Source organism: Ochlerotatus camptorhynchus, unplaced genomic scaffold (genome assembly GCF_037179485.1).
Source record: "Ochlerotatus camptorhynchus isolate MF236.1 unplaced genomic scaffold, CSIRO-AGI_Acam_v1.1 ptg000274l, whole genome shotgun sequence".
NCBI classification, from domain to species: domain Eukaryota; kingdom Metazoa; phylum Arthropoda; class Insecta; order Diptera; family Culicidae; genus Ochlerotatus; species Ochlerotatus camptorhynchus.
The window spans coordinates 4002650-4019772 of NW_027040763.1; the positions used below are offsets into that span (position 1 = coordinate 4002650).

A 17123-nucleotide genomic window follows, 5' to 3' on the forward strand; every position below is an offset into this window, starting at 1 on the left:
ATATTTTTAACATGATTGCCAAAATAATATCTACAACTTTGCTCAAGACACCAAATTAATCGAACAAAGCGTTTCAGCAATATAAATTTTTTAACTCATTAGTACTATTTTTACACAGGCCCTGTTAGAAAAGAAGTCGTGATTCAATTTGAAGAACTGATAACACAAATTGGCATCTTTACTAAAATTGAACAACTGTGCAAATTTTCATCAAAATCGGAGCCGACAAATTATAAAAAAATTAAAAAATTCGTCAATCTGTAGAGAATTGCTCTCCTATGTTATTATTTTGAAATTCCAGAAATGTTAAGACAGCTTCGGGATATCCAAGAAAATATTTCCCTAGCCGATTACCCTAATTAAATGAGCTTACAAGGGGATCAGAAGCATTAATGGCTAGAATAAAAACATCGTGTAGATTGTTTACTCTTGATCTCTTCCAAGCCTAGTCCGACTCAATTACCTGTATCTCGGTAAGTATAAGGTTCTGAGAACAGATATTCTTAGCTTATCTTCGTTGAATAGTTTACAGCCGATGGCCACCTCGATCCCCATAGTGTAGTTGGTGCAGTTCGTGTAATCGCCTCTTTCATCTGCAGTCCACCGTAGATGGTACGCAACACCTTTCGTTCGAAGGCACATTTCTTTTCCCGTGGCCGTAGAGTACTATCCGTCTAATCAGCGTTTTGTAGATAGTCAATTTCGAGGTGTGGCAAACTTTATTCGACCGGAGCATCCTATGGACTCCAAAGTAAGAAAGAATCCATACCGTAATAAGTCTTTGTATTTCTTTGCTGGTGTCATTATCGGCGGTCACCAGTGAGCCCAGATACCCGAACTCGTCCACTACCTCGGCTAACATTATCGTATCTTGAATCTCTTTCCTCTCATGTATTTTGTCTTCGATGCATTAATGACGAGTCCAATCCGATTGGCTTCAGCCTTTAGTCTGAGGAACGTTTCCACCATCGTCTCAAAGTATCGTGCCATGGTATCAATATAGGTGGATAAATTTAAGATTTTGATTTCGTTTAATGAACCTTACCACTCCATGCGAAAATGGCAAACTAGAAACAAGACAGATATGGATTGATCTGCATAACACCACTGAATACTTGACAGCAGTACGGAAGATGATACGATCAGTGGACAAAATCAATAAAAAAAAAGATCAAATTATTTTAAAAGAGTTTTATTTTCCTTATAAAAATAACAGTTCACAGTAACAGTACTGCTCCAACCGCTCGGTAAAAGTGCAACTCAAAGCTGAATGACCACAACCGATGGGACGGAACATATGCTGGTTCGATTTTGCAACCCTACGGTACAAATTGGATGAAACCGCGTGCCACTAAGCGTTTGCATACTTTTACAGCTTCGATCACAGATGGAGGAAAAATAAAGTTGGACTGGATGTTTTCATGCTACAATGGCTCAGGGCTCCAAGTTGCAAAACCGACTGTGGGTACGGAGGGAAGATTCTTAGTTAGATTGTAGGACTTGATTTTAGTTTGTTTGTTTGAGGCTTTTCTGGTGCGTCTCAGTCTCAGTCCAGCTGCGGCTAAGGGATGCTAGCCCGTTTACAGCTTGATGCCAGCCTTCTTGGCATCGCCGCGGTACTTCTCGACGTAGACGTTTTCAGGGTCGTACTTGGCCTGCAGGCTCTTCCACTGACTGGCGCGGTTATCGATCAGATAATTGATGACCTTCTGGGTGCCGTTCTTCTGCTTCTCACTGCACTTGACACAGTCCGTCTTGAGGGCATCGGGCAGGATACGCTTCAGCTCATTACCGTCTGGTGTGCAACGGCCCTGATCCATCAGACACTTGAAGTAGTTGTTGAACAGGCGGTCTGACTTGAGGATCTCGTCCAGATCGACGCCGTCGTACTTGGTGGTGTACTTTTCCTGGGCGGCCACCACGGCGAACAGGGCGAATGCAGCAACGACGAACAGTTTCATTTTGATATCTGTGAAGTATACAAAGAAAAGGTCACCCGGTCAGTACGAATTGCAATACAATCGACAATTAGTCTCCGTCGTGGGAAGAGGGAAATCCACCCGTGAACACGTGCTCTCCCAGCAGCAGCCGGGTCATAGCGCAATTTAATCACCATGCTTTCGATTGTAATCGAGATTGCGTTCCCCACCCTTCACACTGATGATGGTGATGATGATGATGATGATGATGATGCGGTGCTGACAGGGTGGTCATCAGTAGAGGCAAATCACCTACTCACGATTGAATGATCATCTACTGGTATGTGCAGTATGTGGAGTGTGCAACTGTCGTCAGCGGCGGTGGTGAGTCAACAAATTTAAGTCGAGCTATTTTGGCGACAGTGTTTCAACTTCACATTCCCAACTGCAGGCAGACGGTTTAAGCCCTTAATAGAAAACGATCGAAGACAAAACAATCGTCATGAAAGGTTAAGGTTCCCATCATGGTGCGATCTGTCTAGACTCAAGTTCAACCAGGTTCACCACGTACGATTGAGGACCATTTTTACGATCAGGCAGTGACCATAAACCCACAGCTCTGTCTGCTAGCGTCAAAACAAGTTTAATTGCTTCGAGACACGGAACGTAATGCGATCCCAGCTTGATAAGAAAATCGTTGTATTTTTTTTTTGCCGGAAAGTGCAAAGTTCACGGCAGTCAATTGAAACACTGCTCAGCTGAAAGATTCATTTCCTTGACGGTCGACATCATTTAGCTCGCAGGGTTGTTGCACGTCAATGCATTTCACGGACGGACGGAATCAATGAAAGATACAAAATACACTCAACTCTCCCTAACTCGATGGCTCCAGGCTAATTTGAAACCCTTTCCTATTACGAGTTTCCATCTTTCGATGGTCTCTTCAATATCGAGTTAGGGAAAAGAGACTGTACTGTAAACTAAATCAAACGAAAATTGTTGTCTGCTGCGCCGACCATCAAACCGTTAAAATTAGATTTGTTTTTGGAAAAATTCTAAAATACTAGAAAATGATAGAAATTGAAAAACGGTAAGTTGGAATGTGAACGACAAACTAAAAAGATTAGTCAGGGACTTTGTCGTTCAGTTTTTTCCCGGAAATTATTGTTAAACAAGCTACAATTAATTAAAAATGACTTTTCCCCGTACAGCTTTATTTGTTTTACTACCAGTTCCCAGAGAGCCAAAGAATTCAAATTTGAGAGAGAAAATTTGCTCTCACGGACCTCAATCTCTCAACATGACATGTATTTTGTTGACACTCGATTTGTGATTTCCCTTTCACAGATTATAAAATAGAGTACCTGTCACTACAAAACATGTCTGGTACCTCTATATATGCATTTTCTTTAACGTCTGAAATCCCTCCATTTTACATATTCTGCGCAAAAGATAATTTATGCCCCGCCCAATACACAAAAATTGGCGGGAAATTCTGTGAGGGGTGAGCTATATTGAGTGCAGAATGTGTAAAAAAGGAGGGACTTTGAATAATAATCTAAATGCATTTATAGAGGTACCAGACATGTTTTGCACTGCAGTGTCCTCTGTGAACAATTATAGGAAAACAGATTGTGTGTAGTTTCTGATAGATGTCACCGCAAACAACAGTAGTGACATCTGATAGAACACGAATGCAGAAGCTTGACAAAATGATTAATTTTGAGACTGAATCCAGGGCATTTCTAGAAACATTTAACGATTAATATTTGGTTCAGAGCAGACATGAAACAGTTTGTTGTTGGGAAAACCTTTTTCAAATAAAAATGCCCACGTTACAATGCAAAAACGACATTTGGGTTGATAAATTGGTTTACCAAAGAGAGAAAAATCCAAATGATCAATCTATGGTATTTAAGAGAAAAATTACTATTAATTTTATACCGATTTTTTTAAAGGGTTGAAATTAAAATGTAATTTTTTATACTTTTTACATGAAAATTTTAACATTTTTCATGAATCAAATTGTTTAAGCTCTTATCACTTCGATTTTTTTTTTTGTGATATAGAAGTCGAAAAAAAAATCAACCCGAATATCAAAGCGTTTAGCGCAAACTCGAAGGCATCCATTAATGAATAAAGTTCCAGCCATTTTTAACAACAGCGGCTGAACTCATTAAACAAACCCCATCGAATGAGTAACTAATTACCACAGGTAACTAATTATTACACATTAGGAACTCATTTGTGAGTAAAAATATAAAGACGAACCAGCCTCAGACTGAAGGCTTCCCAAATAGAGACAAAAAAAAGTTTAAAATCAATGAGTTAAGCCGCTTTTGCCTAAAATGGGTGAAATCCCGAGCAGGAGCAAATATCTCGATACCTTAAATTGGCATGGATTAGCCTGACATAAGATAAAAAATAATAGCAAAAAATATTCCCAAAATATCATTCCAATACCAAATTAATCAAATGCAATGCAATCGATTTTTAAAGTAATTCCTTACATTTGGCTCATGAGCTCTTTTCGCTTGTTAGTATAGACATAACTTTTCGCCTTCCTTTTATTATCCGATCTGCATTAACCTTTGTGCCGTTTATAACACGCACACTTGCGTAACCACATTCTCAAGTGCAAAGTGTATTATCCTGACTCTTAATCTTCTTCTTCTTAATTCCTTTATAAAATTATGCACCGTCTGGGTTAACCTCAATCAAATGACAGTTCAATGATATTGTTTACGTGGACTTTGCCAATTTATCTGGGATAGATTTTCTCGATAGTTTTACAGACCGCAGTGATAAACTACACTTCTGCAATGTCGACGAGCAACATTCTTTCTCCGCGCATTTCTTTAGCATTTTTTAAAATAAAATTCAGAATTTTTGAAATTATTTTTTTCGAAAAAAAAATCTAAGTGCTTGTAAACAGTACCACTAAACTGTCACAAAGTTCATCCGAGGAACACTGAGTTCATTCGTAACGTCACGTTGCAGAACCTAATTTATCGCCGGACTCAGTTCTGCAATCGAGTGCCAATCACCAACGGACATCGATTGTCATCCATTGACGGCAATCGAATAGCCAGGGAGGCAGCTTCCACACCTGTGTAGAAATCACACCTATCAATCACATGGGCTGGAAACGAAGGTTTTACTTCCCCCAGAGATGTTTGTGTCTCAGAAAAATCTCTCCGGCCTTGGCAGGGATTGAACCCAAACACACAGGACCAGATTAGTAGCTTCCAAACAGGTTCCGGAATTCTACTCACAATCAAATAAGCTACCCGGAACATAGTTTCAGAACTCTAGGGGTAGTGGCTAATTCCTAATTTTAACAGAAACCTCCAAGCAGCATGACGAGGATAACACCAATGTCAAATTCATTTGACTCCATGTCAATCGTTCAGGGCAAGATAGGCCATCCCGAAGGTCTCAGACTAGAGTTCAAGGTCTCATATGAAGTGGCCAATTTACATTGTATACCAAAACCCATCATGGAGCATGTCCAATATCCACAATCCGTTTGAAACTAAGACTACTTATCAGAACCAGATCTTGTAAAAACATAACCAATATTATAAATAATGAAATACTCAGAGTTGGTTGGAAATGCTAACATGAAAGTTTAGTGTGATAATTTATTAGCTAGAGAATGATCTTTAGAAGAGAGTTGGTGCATAGTTCCGTTAGAGTACGGCAGTATGAAAATTGAATAGAAATTGAAAGAGCGAAGGGCCATTAATGCGACAGTTTTTAAAGATAGACGCACATTTTTGCCTAACCCGTACGATGTACGCGGAGACTTGAAGTACATCGTACGGGTTAGGCAAAAATGTGCGTCTATCTTTAAAAACTGTCGCATTAATGGCCCTTCGCTCATTTTCAATTTCTATTCAATTTTCATACTGCCGTAATCTAACGGAACTATCCACCTACTCTCTTCTAAAGATCATTCTCTAGCTAATAAATTATCACACGAAAGCTTCATGTTAGCATTTCCAACCAACTCTGAAAATCGCTAACTTCACGTATGAAGTAACATAAAAACACTTTGAATGAAATACTGTGGATGAATTGCGCAAGTGTCCAACATCCAATGTCAACACAGCCCAATTATCAGAATTTGAATACAATCGTTTTGAAGCCTATCCAGAATCAAATTGGTCCCCCAGATGGGTACGGGAGCCCTGAATAAATCCTTCACAGAGAAAAATTGTTGTAATTTTCCTCGGAAAAATGAGTGAACCGATTGTTTCAGACCAGATTCAATGGTCTTCGAGGCCATGGCTTATTTTCAACTTCAAAAGAATCCCATCATGAGACATCTAAATCCATTGGAAATCGTATGAGTGTTAAAAATATTTTAAAATTTCAACGATAATTTGGATATTTTTAATAGAGCAGAATTTGTGTGCAATCCTTTTAAAATCATGACTATGACTCTCCAGGACTCAATTGTTTATCCAGTGGTGATTAAATAGGTTCCAGAGCTGACTGAAAAAAAAAACGTTCAGAATTGTTACAACAATTCATCAGTGTCCATGTGTTAGTGATAAAATAAGCTACCAGGAGCAGATTCCAGAGATCTAGGGAAAGTGACCAAATTCAAACTTTAACAGAAAACCATCATGTTAAATTCGTAATAAGAGACCATTGAAATTGATCAGAACAAAATTAGTCACCCGACGGTCCCAGACCAGATTATATGGTATCAGAGTAAGTGGCCAATTTTCAATTTAAACAGATTTTTCACAATCCGTTAGAGACTATGACTGTTCAAGCCCAAGTTGAGTGGGTTTGAAATAGGTAACGGAGCAAGTAACCAGCATAATGTAAACAGGGCGTCAGCATCTACCAACATGAGATTTCAGGGACAACTGAAATTCTCGCTAGTTGGTTGAGCTGATAGAGCTAGTGAAATAGCATAAGTATAATAAGCCCATTAAGGAAAGATTGCAGAGCCCCAGCAGAAGAATCTACACACTTAGAAATAACTAATTTTACGCGTGACGGAATCCATGTTTGGCATAAAGAATGAGATGTAAACAAACATGTAATGTAGAATTAAGTGCTACGAGACTGAAAATGTTGTTACTCGACGAAAAATACGTTTGATTGTGCGTAATTTCGCATCTATTATGATTCGATTTTATTTCGAACTTGTTGCTCGTATATGTTAGTCTCAGAGTACCTAAATTTACATGAATTTTCATGAATTTTCAAAAGTGTGTTCCTTCCAAATTGAATGTTCCAATTTCAAAAGAATCATGTCATACGACTTATGCAAATTATCTAATTTTGAACAATTATTTTCAAATCACAACAACAGCACACTTAGAAATAACTTATTAAACACGTAATGGAATCCATCTTTGACATATAGGAACAGACGTAAACAAATATTTCATGCAAAATTAAGTGCTCTAAGACTGAAAAGTTCATTACTCGACGAAAAGTACGTTTTATTGCGTTGAAATTCACGTCTGTTATGACTCACTTTTATGTCAAAATTGACGCTCGTAAATGTCAGTCTCCAAGCACCTATATTTACATATTTTTCTATGTGTGTACGCAGGAAGAAATTGAATTTAACATTTGCTCTCATTGCTAACAATATTTTCAACTTAAACTAAATTTTCAAAACAATTATGACATCACCAATCTCACAAAAGAGATATTTACCCCCCGATGATAATAGCTAAAGGTATCGCTGAACCCGTCATTTACCGTATTTTAAACATTCTCGCTAATTCTGGGAGAATGGTATATCATTCCCACCGATGACTGAATCGTTGTCGGTCAAACCGACTTGTTTTTTCTCAGCTCTTTGAATTTACCCCTCAAAAATAATTGCACTTTGTTCTCTGTTTCTACACGCAAAACAAATAGCATGAACATCAAATGCAAGGGCAGTGTTCGGAAAATCATTCTCAAAGCGTCAAAATAAAAAGGAAAGACATTTTTGAACTTGAAAACTCATCCGTTATTTTCGCGCTGTTGAATTTTGCAAGGCGCATAAACTCACACATGAGTTTTGAGTTTTTGAATTTTTGAGTTTTTCCGAACACTGTGCAAGGGCGGATTTCTTAAATCCAATTACAACAAATGTAATGTCAATTTTAACAATGGTCTGTAGCGTACAGGCAAGTTTTTCTAGAATGAATATTTTCTCACAAAACCTTCATGATATTTTTTTCTAGCCACAATGTATTAAAGGAAACGAAACATTAGCCAACATCAAAATTACAAAATAATATTAAAATCCTTCCGACGAACACATTACACAATCTGTTCATGCGGTGAATCATTACAAAGTCTGTTGAATCTTACATCTCTCGGTTGGGTGTAAGCATTCTTGCTGAAACAACACTTCACTTAACGAGCAGTGATTATCTTATAAAAAAAATTTGCATAGCTCTGTGAACACAAGATCACACAAAGGATTCATTCAGTTAGGACCATTTTTAACTCGTGTGAACTTAAACAATCAACAATTCTTCTGGGAATCTTACGTTGAAATGTGTGACCTTAAAAACTAAACTGCTTTGGAAACATTTCAAAACCGTCACACCCTTACTCCACTTAACTAGATCACAATAGACTTCCCCCCCTAGCACCGGATCACAACAAGCGACGAACCCTCTCTATTGACCACTTAACTTCGCTTTCAAATCACTCATCCAAAACACTCCGAGCTATCACCAGCAAACTTCCTAATTGAACCGTGTTCCACTTATCGTTTCTGTTGACACCTTCCCAGAACAACTTACCAGTTATGTAGATTTCTCCGGTTTTATCTCAAAAGTTTGCAACAGTCAAAGTACGGCGCTGTTCAACGAAAGCAAGCTAGCGACAAACTGTGATTAGCACCGAATCGGTGCCGAGTTTATATATGCATTAACCGGTGTATGGAGGTGCCCGGAAAGTTTCCCAACAATTCTCACCCGCTTGGCTCATGGCGTGTGTCTCATTCGCTCTTTCTCTCCAGGCAGGGCAGAGCCCTGTCGGGGTCCGGACCCGCGCTCCAAGATAAGCACCGGTTGAGGGTTTTTGTTTATCTCACTCTCCCCCCAGATATCGTTGTCTCCGCAGGCGCGTTATTGTCAACATCGTCAACCACGTTCGCAACGCAACGGTTTCAGTCAGAAGCAACTCTCTCGAGGAGCCGGTAATCAAGAACCCGAACACCACCCACGGGTCACTTACACAATGCAAAAACCATCGCAAGCCCCTAATTTTCTTCACCATCGCACGACGAATTAGAACGACCCAAATTTGAGATTTGAGTTCAGCGGTGGAAAACCTCAAAAATCTTCCGGAAAATGAGGAAAATTGACGAAAATTTTACTCATTCGAGGAGTAGTACCAGTAGACTGAGTGAATCCAATCTTTACTTTCCTCTTATTCGGGAAGTTTTTCCTGGACAAACCTAGAAAAACATGAGCCAAATTTACTCATCGCTGAGTTCCTGCACTTTATGTGATTTATGAGTTAACTAAACTCAAATTTGGGTCGTTCTCATTCGCCGTGTGCTTGAAACGCTGCTTGGTCGTCAAAAATTCATCCATCCCCAATCGTGCATGTCAAAGGTTTCACAATTTAATTGCGCTGCAGCTGATAAATGATCCCTGAGCGCGTTCGCCAGCTGAAACGAAACTAACGAACTTCGATTGATAAATGCCTGTCTCAGGCGGGAGCAACACCACCGAACAGATTATTCGATCTCGCCGTGCACCACCGTGCGCCGAAAATTAAATTGATGAAGCCAACATTTTGCACACAACCAAAACCATTCATCAAACCGGGATCATCATTCCTGGCTGTACCTGCAGCGAATGATGAAACCGATGCGGGGCTATTATACTGGATCAGGAAGAAATTGTTGAGTGGAAAAAAATGCGGAACAAATCGTTGCGATAAACAAAAAAGGTTGAAGTGTTTGATTCGGGGAAGCAAGACTTGATCAATATGTAAAAAGTTTGTGATAAAAGAATGTAGATAAAGAGAGTAAATACCATTTTCATAGTAGTTTGTGGTTTTTAATTTGGCTAAAAATTTTGCAGAAACGTTCGTCATTACCAAAAATGCCATTTTGCATCTTCAGATTACCATTTTTCATCCAGCCTTATCTTTGAAAAGGATCTATATAATGGGACTCCCTTAGCTCAGTCGGTAAATGCGCAGCTACAATGACGTAAATGCGCAGCAGCAAGACTATGCAGGAGATGGCTGGGTTCGATTCCCGATCTGGTCTAGGATTTTTTTCGTTTGGGAAATTTCGCGACCTTCCCTGAGCATGGAGTATGATTGTACTTGCCACACCATCGTACTAATGCAAACATGGTACAGGCATCGAAATCTGTGGAAGTGCATCACTAAGTTGAGATAATGCAATAAGCTAATATGCGATAAGCTTGAAATGTGAAGAAGAAAGAAGAAGCCTATAGAACAATGCAAAGCTTATCTTCAGAAAACTGTTTTTTTTTTTCAATCGCTTTGGTGTTTTCGGCAATGTTATAGGTAATGGCTGGGACTATTTGAAAAAAATAATAGTCACTCTAAAAATATTGCAGATAGTTTTGAAATAAAAAAAAATATGATATGATTAAGTGGACAACCAATGCCATCTATCGCACTTTAGATCAAGATAAAAATGATGGACAAAAAAGTAATGATTTTTTTTAAAACAATAAACAATATCAAAATAGTTCAATTTTTTTTTTTTACTTTATATAATGAAAGTACTTTAAATTTACTATAATTAAGCACTCATCTAAAATTATGGTAAGTCACTCCGTTTTAGAAATATAGTGGCTTGAATGACGATTGTTTTTAAATGATGCAAAATTTTTGCCGTTTTCGAATGTATTTTGCTATTTTCCAGTTCCGTCAATAATTTTTTCCAAAATATCAGAAAATTCTCATAAAATTGATGATCAACATCTTCCAAATTTTATACTTAAATCAAAGTAACCTTTTTTTCATGCACCTTATAGGTATCAACGTTGTACTGAACCCCGTCTCGAATGAACTTAATTATCCTCTACCAGAGGAACAGTTTAAAGAGACGTTAATATATTTAACCAACGTTGTACTGAAATACGTATACTACCTATTGCTAAGAAATTTATAGTAACAATATTTCGATTACCAACTTCTTAAGCCAAGTCTAACACTGTGAAAGTGGCCTGATACTGTTCAGTAATTCAGCAGAAGAAGTAGTAGTAAACTCTCCCGTGTTTTTCTTATGGGGAAAGTAAAGTTAACTCTTGACGGAGAAATTAAAACCTTTTAAAACGCAGTTGAGCTCGGCTGAGATCGCTTAAGACGTGCAATATTTGTGCCGTAATGCTTGATTTTGATCAAAAATAATGGTTTAGCCACGCAAGGAGGTTAATCTACGCATATGCCTTCGCTGCTGAGGTTTCTTAATGTGAATCGAGCAGTTCCACGCCAAATGACGAATCGAAAAAAAAAACTCAATTTTCACAAAACTTTGCATAATTGTGTGTTATGGGCAATCATTCACATTTATACGAAAATTCGGCCATTTTGGATGTTGCTATTTTAACGTCTTTGTCGATTTTCAATAAATTTTTGCACGAGAACGTCACATCTGATCGAAATGACGTCTGAGACAAAGTTGTAGAAGAGATAATAAAAGTCTTTCTGGGAAAAATTAACATAACATTTTTTTTCTTAGTTTGAATATAAATCCCAAAAAAGTGTTAAAATCTCAAATATCTCAAAAAGTATATCTTAATTTTGTTTTTACATTTTGAATATTTAAATAAATCTCATAAAAAATACAAACCTTCGAAATATTTAAAACCAGACACTTGAAAATTGACAAAACTCGATGATCAAGAACTATTGGATAAATGTTTGAACTCATTGTTAGTACGCTTTTAATGTAATTTCTACACAGGAAATAATATTTGAGTAATTCTTAATCTGTGCATAAATTACGTAAAAAGCTTATTAACAAGAAGTTTAAAGATATGACCAAAAGTTGAAGTTCTACGGAATTTTGGAAATTTTCATGCAGTTTAAAAACCCATTTCTTATGAGCTTTATTTAAAAAATAAATTATGTATATTAAAGATATACTTTTTGAGTTATTTATTATAGAATTTTTACTACAAATAAAAAAAAAGATTACCGTGTCCATTTTTCCCAAAAAGACTTTCTTTTTCTAAACAACTGTATTAGACGTCATTTTGATCATGCGTGATTACAATTTATTGAAAAATGAAAAGGACTTATTACCTGATTTAAAATTACCGAATTTTCGCATTGAAAGAATGCCCATAACAAAAAAATATGCAAAGTTTCATGCAAATTGGAGAAGGTCAAGGTTATGTTTGTATATTTGGCTTGAAACTGGTCCATTGCGGTGATGTCACTCATTTTGAGCGGCAGTCGTCGTCATCACCGGAATGTACACTGAGGCAAAAAAAAAACACTTAAGAATCCATTTGGCATATCTTATGAACCTTAAATTATTGGTTTCATAAGACATTTATAAATTAAATAAGCAACATTTATGAACAATTATCGTACTACAAGATGGTTCTTACACGCCTTTAGCTTATTCGATTTCGATTCGAAGTGTTTTTTTCCCTTGATTTGTTTTCCGTCGATCTTGTTTTCCGTGCTGAGCACCAATGTACCGACGCCAGGGAGACAGCTACCACACCTGGAACCTACCTATCGACCCATCAACTCATGAACCGGGGACCAACGGCTTTACGTCCCTTCCTAATGAAGGCGTGATCAGAGATGTTATTATGCCTCAGAACATCCCGGCGGCGCCGACTAGGATTGAACCAAAGACCACAAATCAAGAAGACTGGCAACTCTTCCATTTTCTCATACGAACGCTATGAGACAGGTACAATCACGTCATCTGCCGCTCAAAGGTAAATGCTTCGAACGAATTTGATACCAAAGATTACATCCTCAGAAGAAAGGTTTGTGTATTTGCTCATTTTTCTATGCATTGCTTCCACCTTCACTCAAACGCAGCGCTATTGTATCTGAGTACAAATCACTGACTAAATAATCCGAACGCTCAGGGGTTGAGACCAGTCTGCTCCAAATAATATTATTATATTTTATGTTCCAAAAGATAAGTTATAAATTTCATTGTTTTGACTCATGTATTATGTTTCATGAGTTAAACTTATGATTTTCATAATAAATCCTTGTGGGAAAACAACATAAGTGGTTCTGTTAAGTTTTTTGTTTCAGTGTATACAATCGCTAATGAGATAGAACACGTTCGAAACAGGGCGAAAAAAAATATTTTCTCGGTTAAATACAAGGGGTTGGTCACTCCACAAGTGTGCCAAAAATCAGCTTGGGCATACTAATTGGCATTGTTTGGAATCCTTCACAGTTCGAAAAAGTAGTGTAAATTTTTGTCACTATGATGCACAGAAATGGAGCGGCACATATCGTACAAATTCACATTACAGATCGTGTAAATTTATGAGTCATTTAATGAAATATTCTAAATATTGTATGCAACCATCCATCTTTGTAAGCAATATTTCTTGCAAGTTGCTAGTTTACGTGAAAAGAAAGTTTAAATACTTTAATTTTAGCATGCATGGATATTTACATCACCATTAAAATTCATAATTTTTTGGTGTGTTGGTAATAAATTGTAATGTTTCATAATATGATTTAATCGTTGTCCAGATTTGGGAGTAAATAAATACTATACTTTTGTCAACATGAAGCTCTAGTGCGATAATGTATTATATACAAATAAAAAAATTCTGAATTTTAATTTTGATGTAAGCATGCGTTTACATAAACTTGTAGTTCGTTTCACGTAAGCGAGCAACTGATAAGCAATGTTGTTTACAAAGAAGGGCTTTACACTAGATTTAGCGTAAATTTATACGATACTAGCTGAATGTGCCCGGCCTTGCTCGGGATTAAATATTAGCTTGAGTTTAAGGCACCGATTTAAAAAAGCATGCTATATTTTTCTGTTTCATTTGTATGGGAGCCCCTCCTTACAGAGGAGGAGGGATCTCAAACCATCATAAGAACCTTTTTTATTATTATGTCACTTTAACGCTCTTGGGTCATTCGTGGCTTGTCCGGGGGTGAGATTTGAACTCGTGACTTTGGCGTGAGTGGTATGGATGCTAACCACTACGCCGCGGTCGCCCCCGATCATAAGAACCTTTCCTGGCCCTAAAAACCCCTGCATGCAAACTTTCACGCCGATCGGTTCAGAAGTTTTTGAGTCTACAGACAGAAATTATATACACACTTAGAAAAAAAAAATCATGTAAATTTAGGTGCTCTGAGACTGATATATACGAGCGTCAATTTTGCGCACAATTCAGCTCAATCAAACGTACTTTTCGTCGAGTAACGAACTTTTCAGTCTCGGAGCAGTTATTTTTTTTTATTAATTTCTTTATTTGTACAGGCTCAATCGAATAAACTTTACATAGCCGAGTTATCATTTTCGTTATATATTATTGATGTCTTATATTTAAAGTTAAAGGAGCTGGACCGGATACTCGCGGTTGTCTCGAGGTAAGTGGAGATTCACATTTTTTTTTTATGGGCAAAGGGAGAAGGAGGTTTGAAATGTGGTTTACGATACAAATATTTAATTAATCCTAAAACATGAACTTATTTCTATTGATCTTGAAAACAAACATTAAAAAAAACCCACACGTACAAAATACAAACTAAACACAAGGTAAATCAAACTTACAATCTAAGGTTAATATTCTTAAAGTAAATATATATGAGTTTCATAAACTCCAGATCGCGTCTAGCCAAAATTTCCCGAACTGGAACATTAGGTTGTCTACCTCGAGCCCGAAAAGAATTGTACAGCTCAGATCTGACTCCACGATGCTCAGCACAAGACCAAATAATATGATCGGCGTCCTGGTAACCTTGTCCACATTCACAGAGATTGCTGTCCCCCAGCCCAACACGGAACAAGTGAGCGTTTAACGAGTAGTGATTGGACATGAGGCGAGACATCATACGAATGAAGTCTCGACCCACATCCAACCCCTTGAACCAAGTACTCTTCGACACCTTAGGGATGATCGAATATAGCCATCGTCCCAAACTTCCTTCGCTCCACTTATTCTGCCAGCTGACGAGTGACTGCCCAAGTAACAATTTGGGTTTTATGAGGGTTTTGTAGACCAAGATATAGACTTGTAGTATGCTTTAAAACCTCAATAAAGTTTTCAATGTTATTTGTTTGTTGACGGTAAATGAAGAAAAATTAATCGTAGGCGATTTGTCGATCGTAAATATCGCCTTCTATAGCGCCCACCTTAGCAAGTGAGTCCGCCATCTCATTGCCCGGAATCGAGCAATGAGATGGGACCCATGCAAAGGTGATGACAAAAGATCATAAAGATAAAGCATTTAAAAGCTCTCGTATTTTCATGAGAAAATACGAGGAGTGCTTTACCGGCCTCATGGAGCGAATAGCCTCGACAGAACTGAGACTATCCGTAAAAATAAAATAATGATCTGATGCAAGTGAGGTGATAGTTTCTAGCGTATAATATATTGCCGCCAGCTCAGCGGAACAGGGAGCTTGAAGCTTAATTTTACATGACATGTTTGTTTACGTTTCTTCCTTTATGTCAAAGATGGACTCCATCACGTGTAAAATTAGTAATTTCTAAGTGTGTACCTGCAAATTCTGATTTCCGTTAAAAGATTCTTCCGACATCTCTCGAAAGTTTTTTTTTTTTTACTTCTTCCGGAAAATTAATCTGACCTACACATTAAGAAATAACTAATTTTACACGTGACGGAATCCATCATTGACATAAAGGATCAGGCGTAAACAAATATTTCATGTAATATTAAGTGCTCCTGAAACTGAAAAGTTCGTTACTCGATGAAAAGTACGTTTGATTCAGTTAAATTAAACGTCTGTTATGACTAAATTTTATGTCAAAATTGACACTCGTATATGTCAGTCTCAGAGCACCTAAATGTACATGATTTTTTCTAAGTGTGTAGCCTGAAAGTTTTTTTCTGTATTTTACTAAGACTATTTTAAAACTACACTCTAAGAAATACCTAATCTTACACGTGACGGAATCCATCTTTGACATACAGGATGAGACGTAAACAAACTTTCCATGTAAAATTAAGTGATTCGAGACTGAAAAGTTTTAAAGTACGTTTGATTGAGCTGAATTTCGCATCTATTATGACTCAATTTAAAGTCAAAATAGACGCTCGCATATGTCAGTCTCAGAGCACCTAAGTTTACATTAATTTTTCTAAGTGTGTAGTTCCGAAATTTTATGTTTACGACTTCTCTTGCAATTGGATATTTTTTTTTTTACTTTCCCTAGAAGGTTCTTCTGAATTCCACTGGATGTTTCTAACCGGTAACTATTCTACGCGGCATAAACACCAATGTTGCCTGCTGAACAGTTGATTGAGCATAATCATAAGACATCAGTGACTTGAATCATTAATAATTTTTGTTCCTTATATTTGATCGAAAAGTGGTCTTGAACAAAGTTGTAGCTGAGAAAATTCAGTTTAGCTATCATTTTCTAAAGTAGAGTGGACTGGTGAATTTTGAGATAGATATGAACCGAAATTATGGTTTCTCCATAGTAATTTCCATATAAACTTCAAATGGTTTGTGTCAAGTCAGTTTCTCACTAAATGAGTTCAAATTTTGGGAGGCTAATCAGGGCCCGATTTGGAACCGTTTGAGCATTGTGGAGCGAAAATTTCAAATTTTGCATCAGTCTACTCTCCATTCTTTGGTAAATAAAATCGAAAAATCACATTCAATTAAAGAAATCGCACTTTGTTCTTTCTTGGATATTGAAGAAGCTTTTGATAACGTATCCTATTCTTTTATGGTTGACACCATGAAGAAAAGGAACTTCGACACCCACATCGTAAACTGGATTCATACTATGCATGTAAAAATAAAAATCACTTCTGGGCTGGGAAACTCAACTATAACTGTAAAGGCATCGAAAGGTTGTCCTCAAGGAGGAGTCCTCTCACCACTAATGTGGTTTTTATTGAGCTGTAGATGATCTTCTAATAAGCTTAAAAGCGAAAGCATTCGAAGTTCTGGTTGCTGCGGATGATATAGTCATAGTAGTAAGAGGAAAGTTTGACATTTCAGAAAGAATGCAACGGGCTCTAAAG

The 17123-nt window shown here is 37.3% G+C and overlaps 2 protein-coding genes across 2 annotated transcripts in view; one reads left to right on the forward strand and one right to left on the reverse strand.

The window, feature by feature from the left end:
- The window catches only part of LOC135705731 (E3 ubiquitin ligase Rnf121), a 598717-nt gene that overhangs the window by 183246 nt on the left and 398348 nt on the right, over window positions 1–17123 (forward strand). The window lies entirely within an intron of this gene.
- On the reverse strand, window positions 1432–8801 carry LOC135705644 (ejaculatory bulb-specific protein 3-like). The gene is made up of 2 exons (XM_065227384.1): window positions 8696–8801; window positions 1432–1969 (listed from the first exon to the last, which is right to left on the reverse strand). Exon 2 carries the CDS (start codon window positions 1959–1961, stop codon window positions 1581–1583), a length of 381 nt encoding a protein of 126 aa, XP_065083456.1. The 5' UTR covers window positions 1962–1969; window positions 8696–8801; the 3' UTR covers window positions 1432–1580.

Bases quoted from the DNA above. Each gene is read 5' to 3' on its own strand.
- LOC135705644 (XM_065227384.1), bottom strand. From the start codon at position 1,961: ATGAAACTGTTCGTCGTTGCTGCATTCGCCCTGTTCGCCGTGGTGGCC.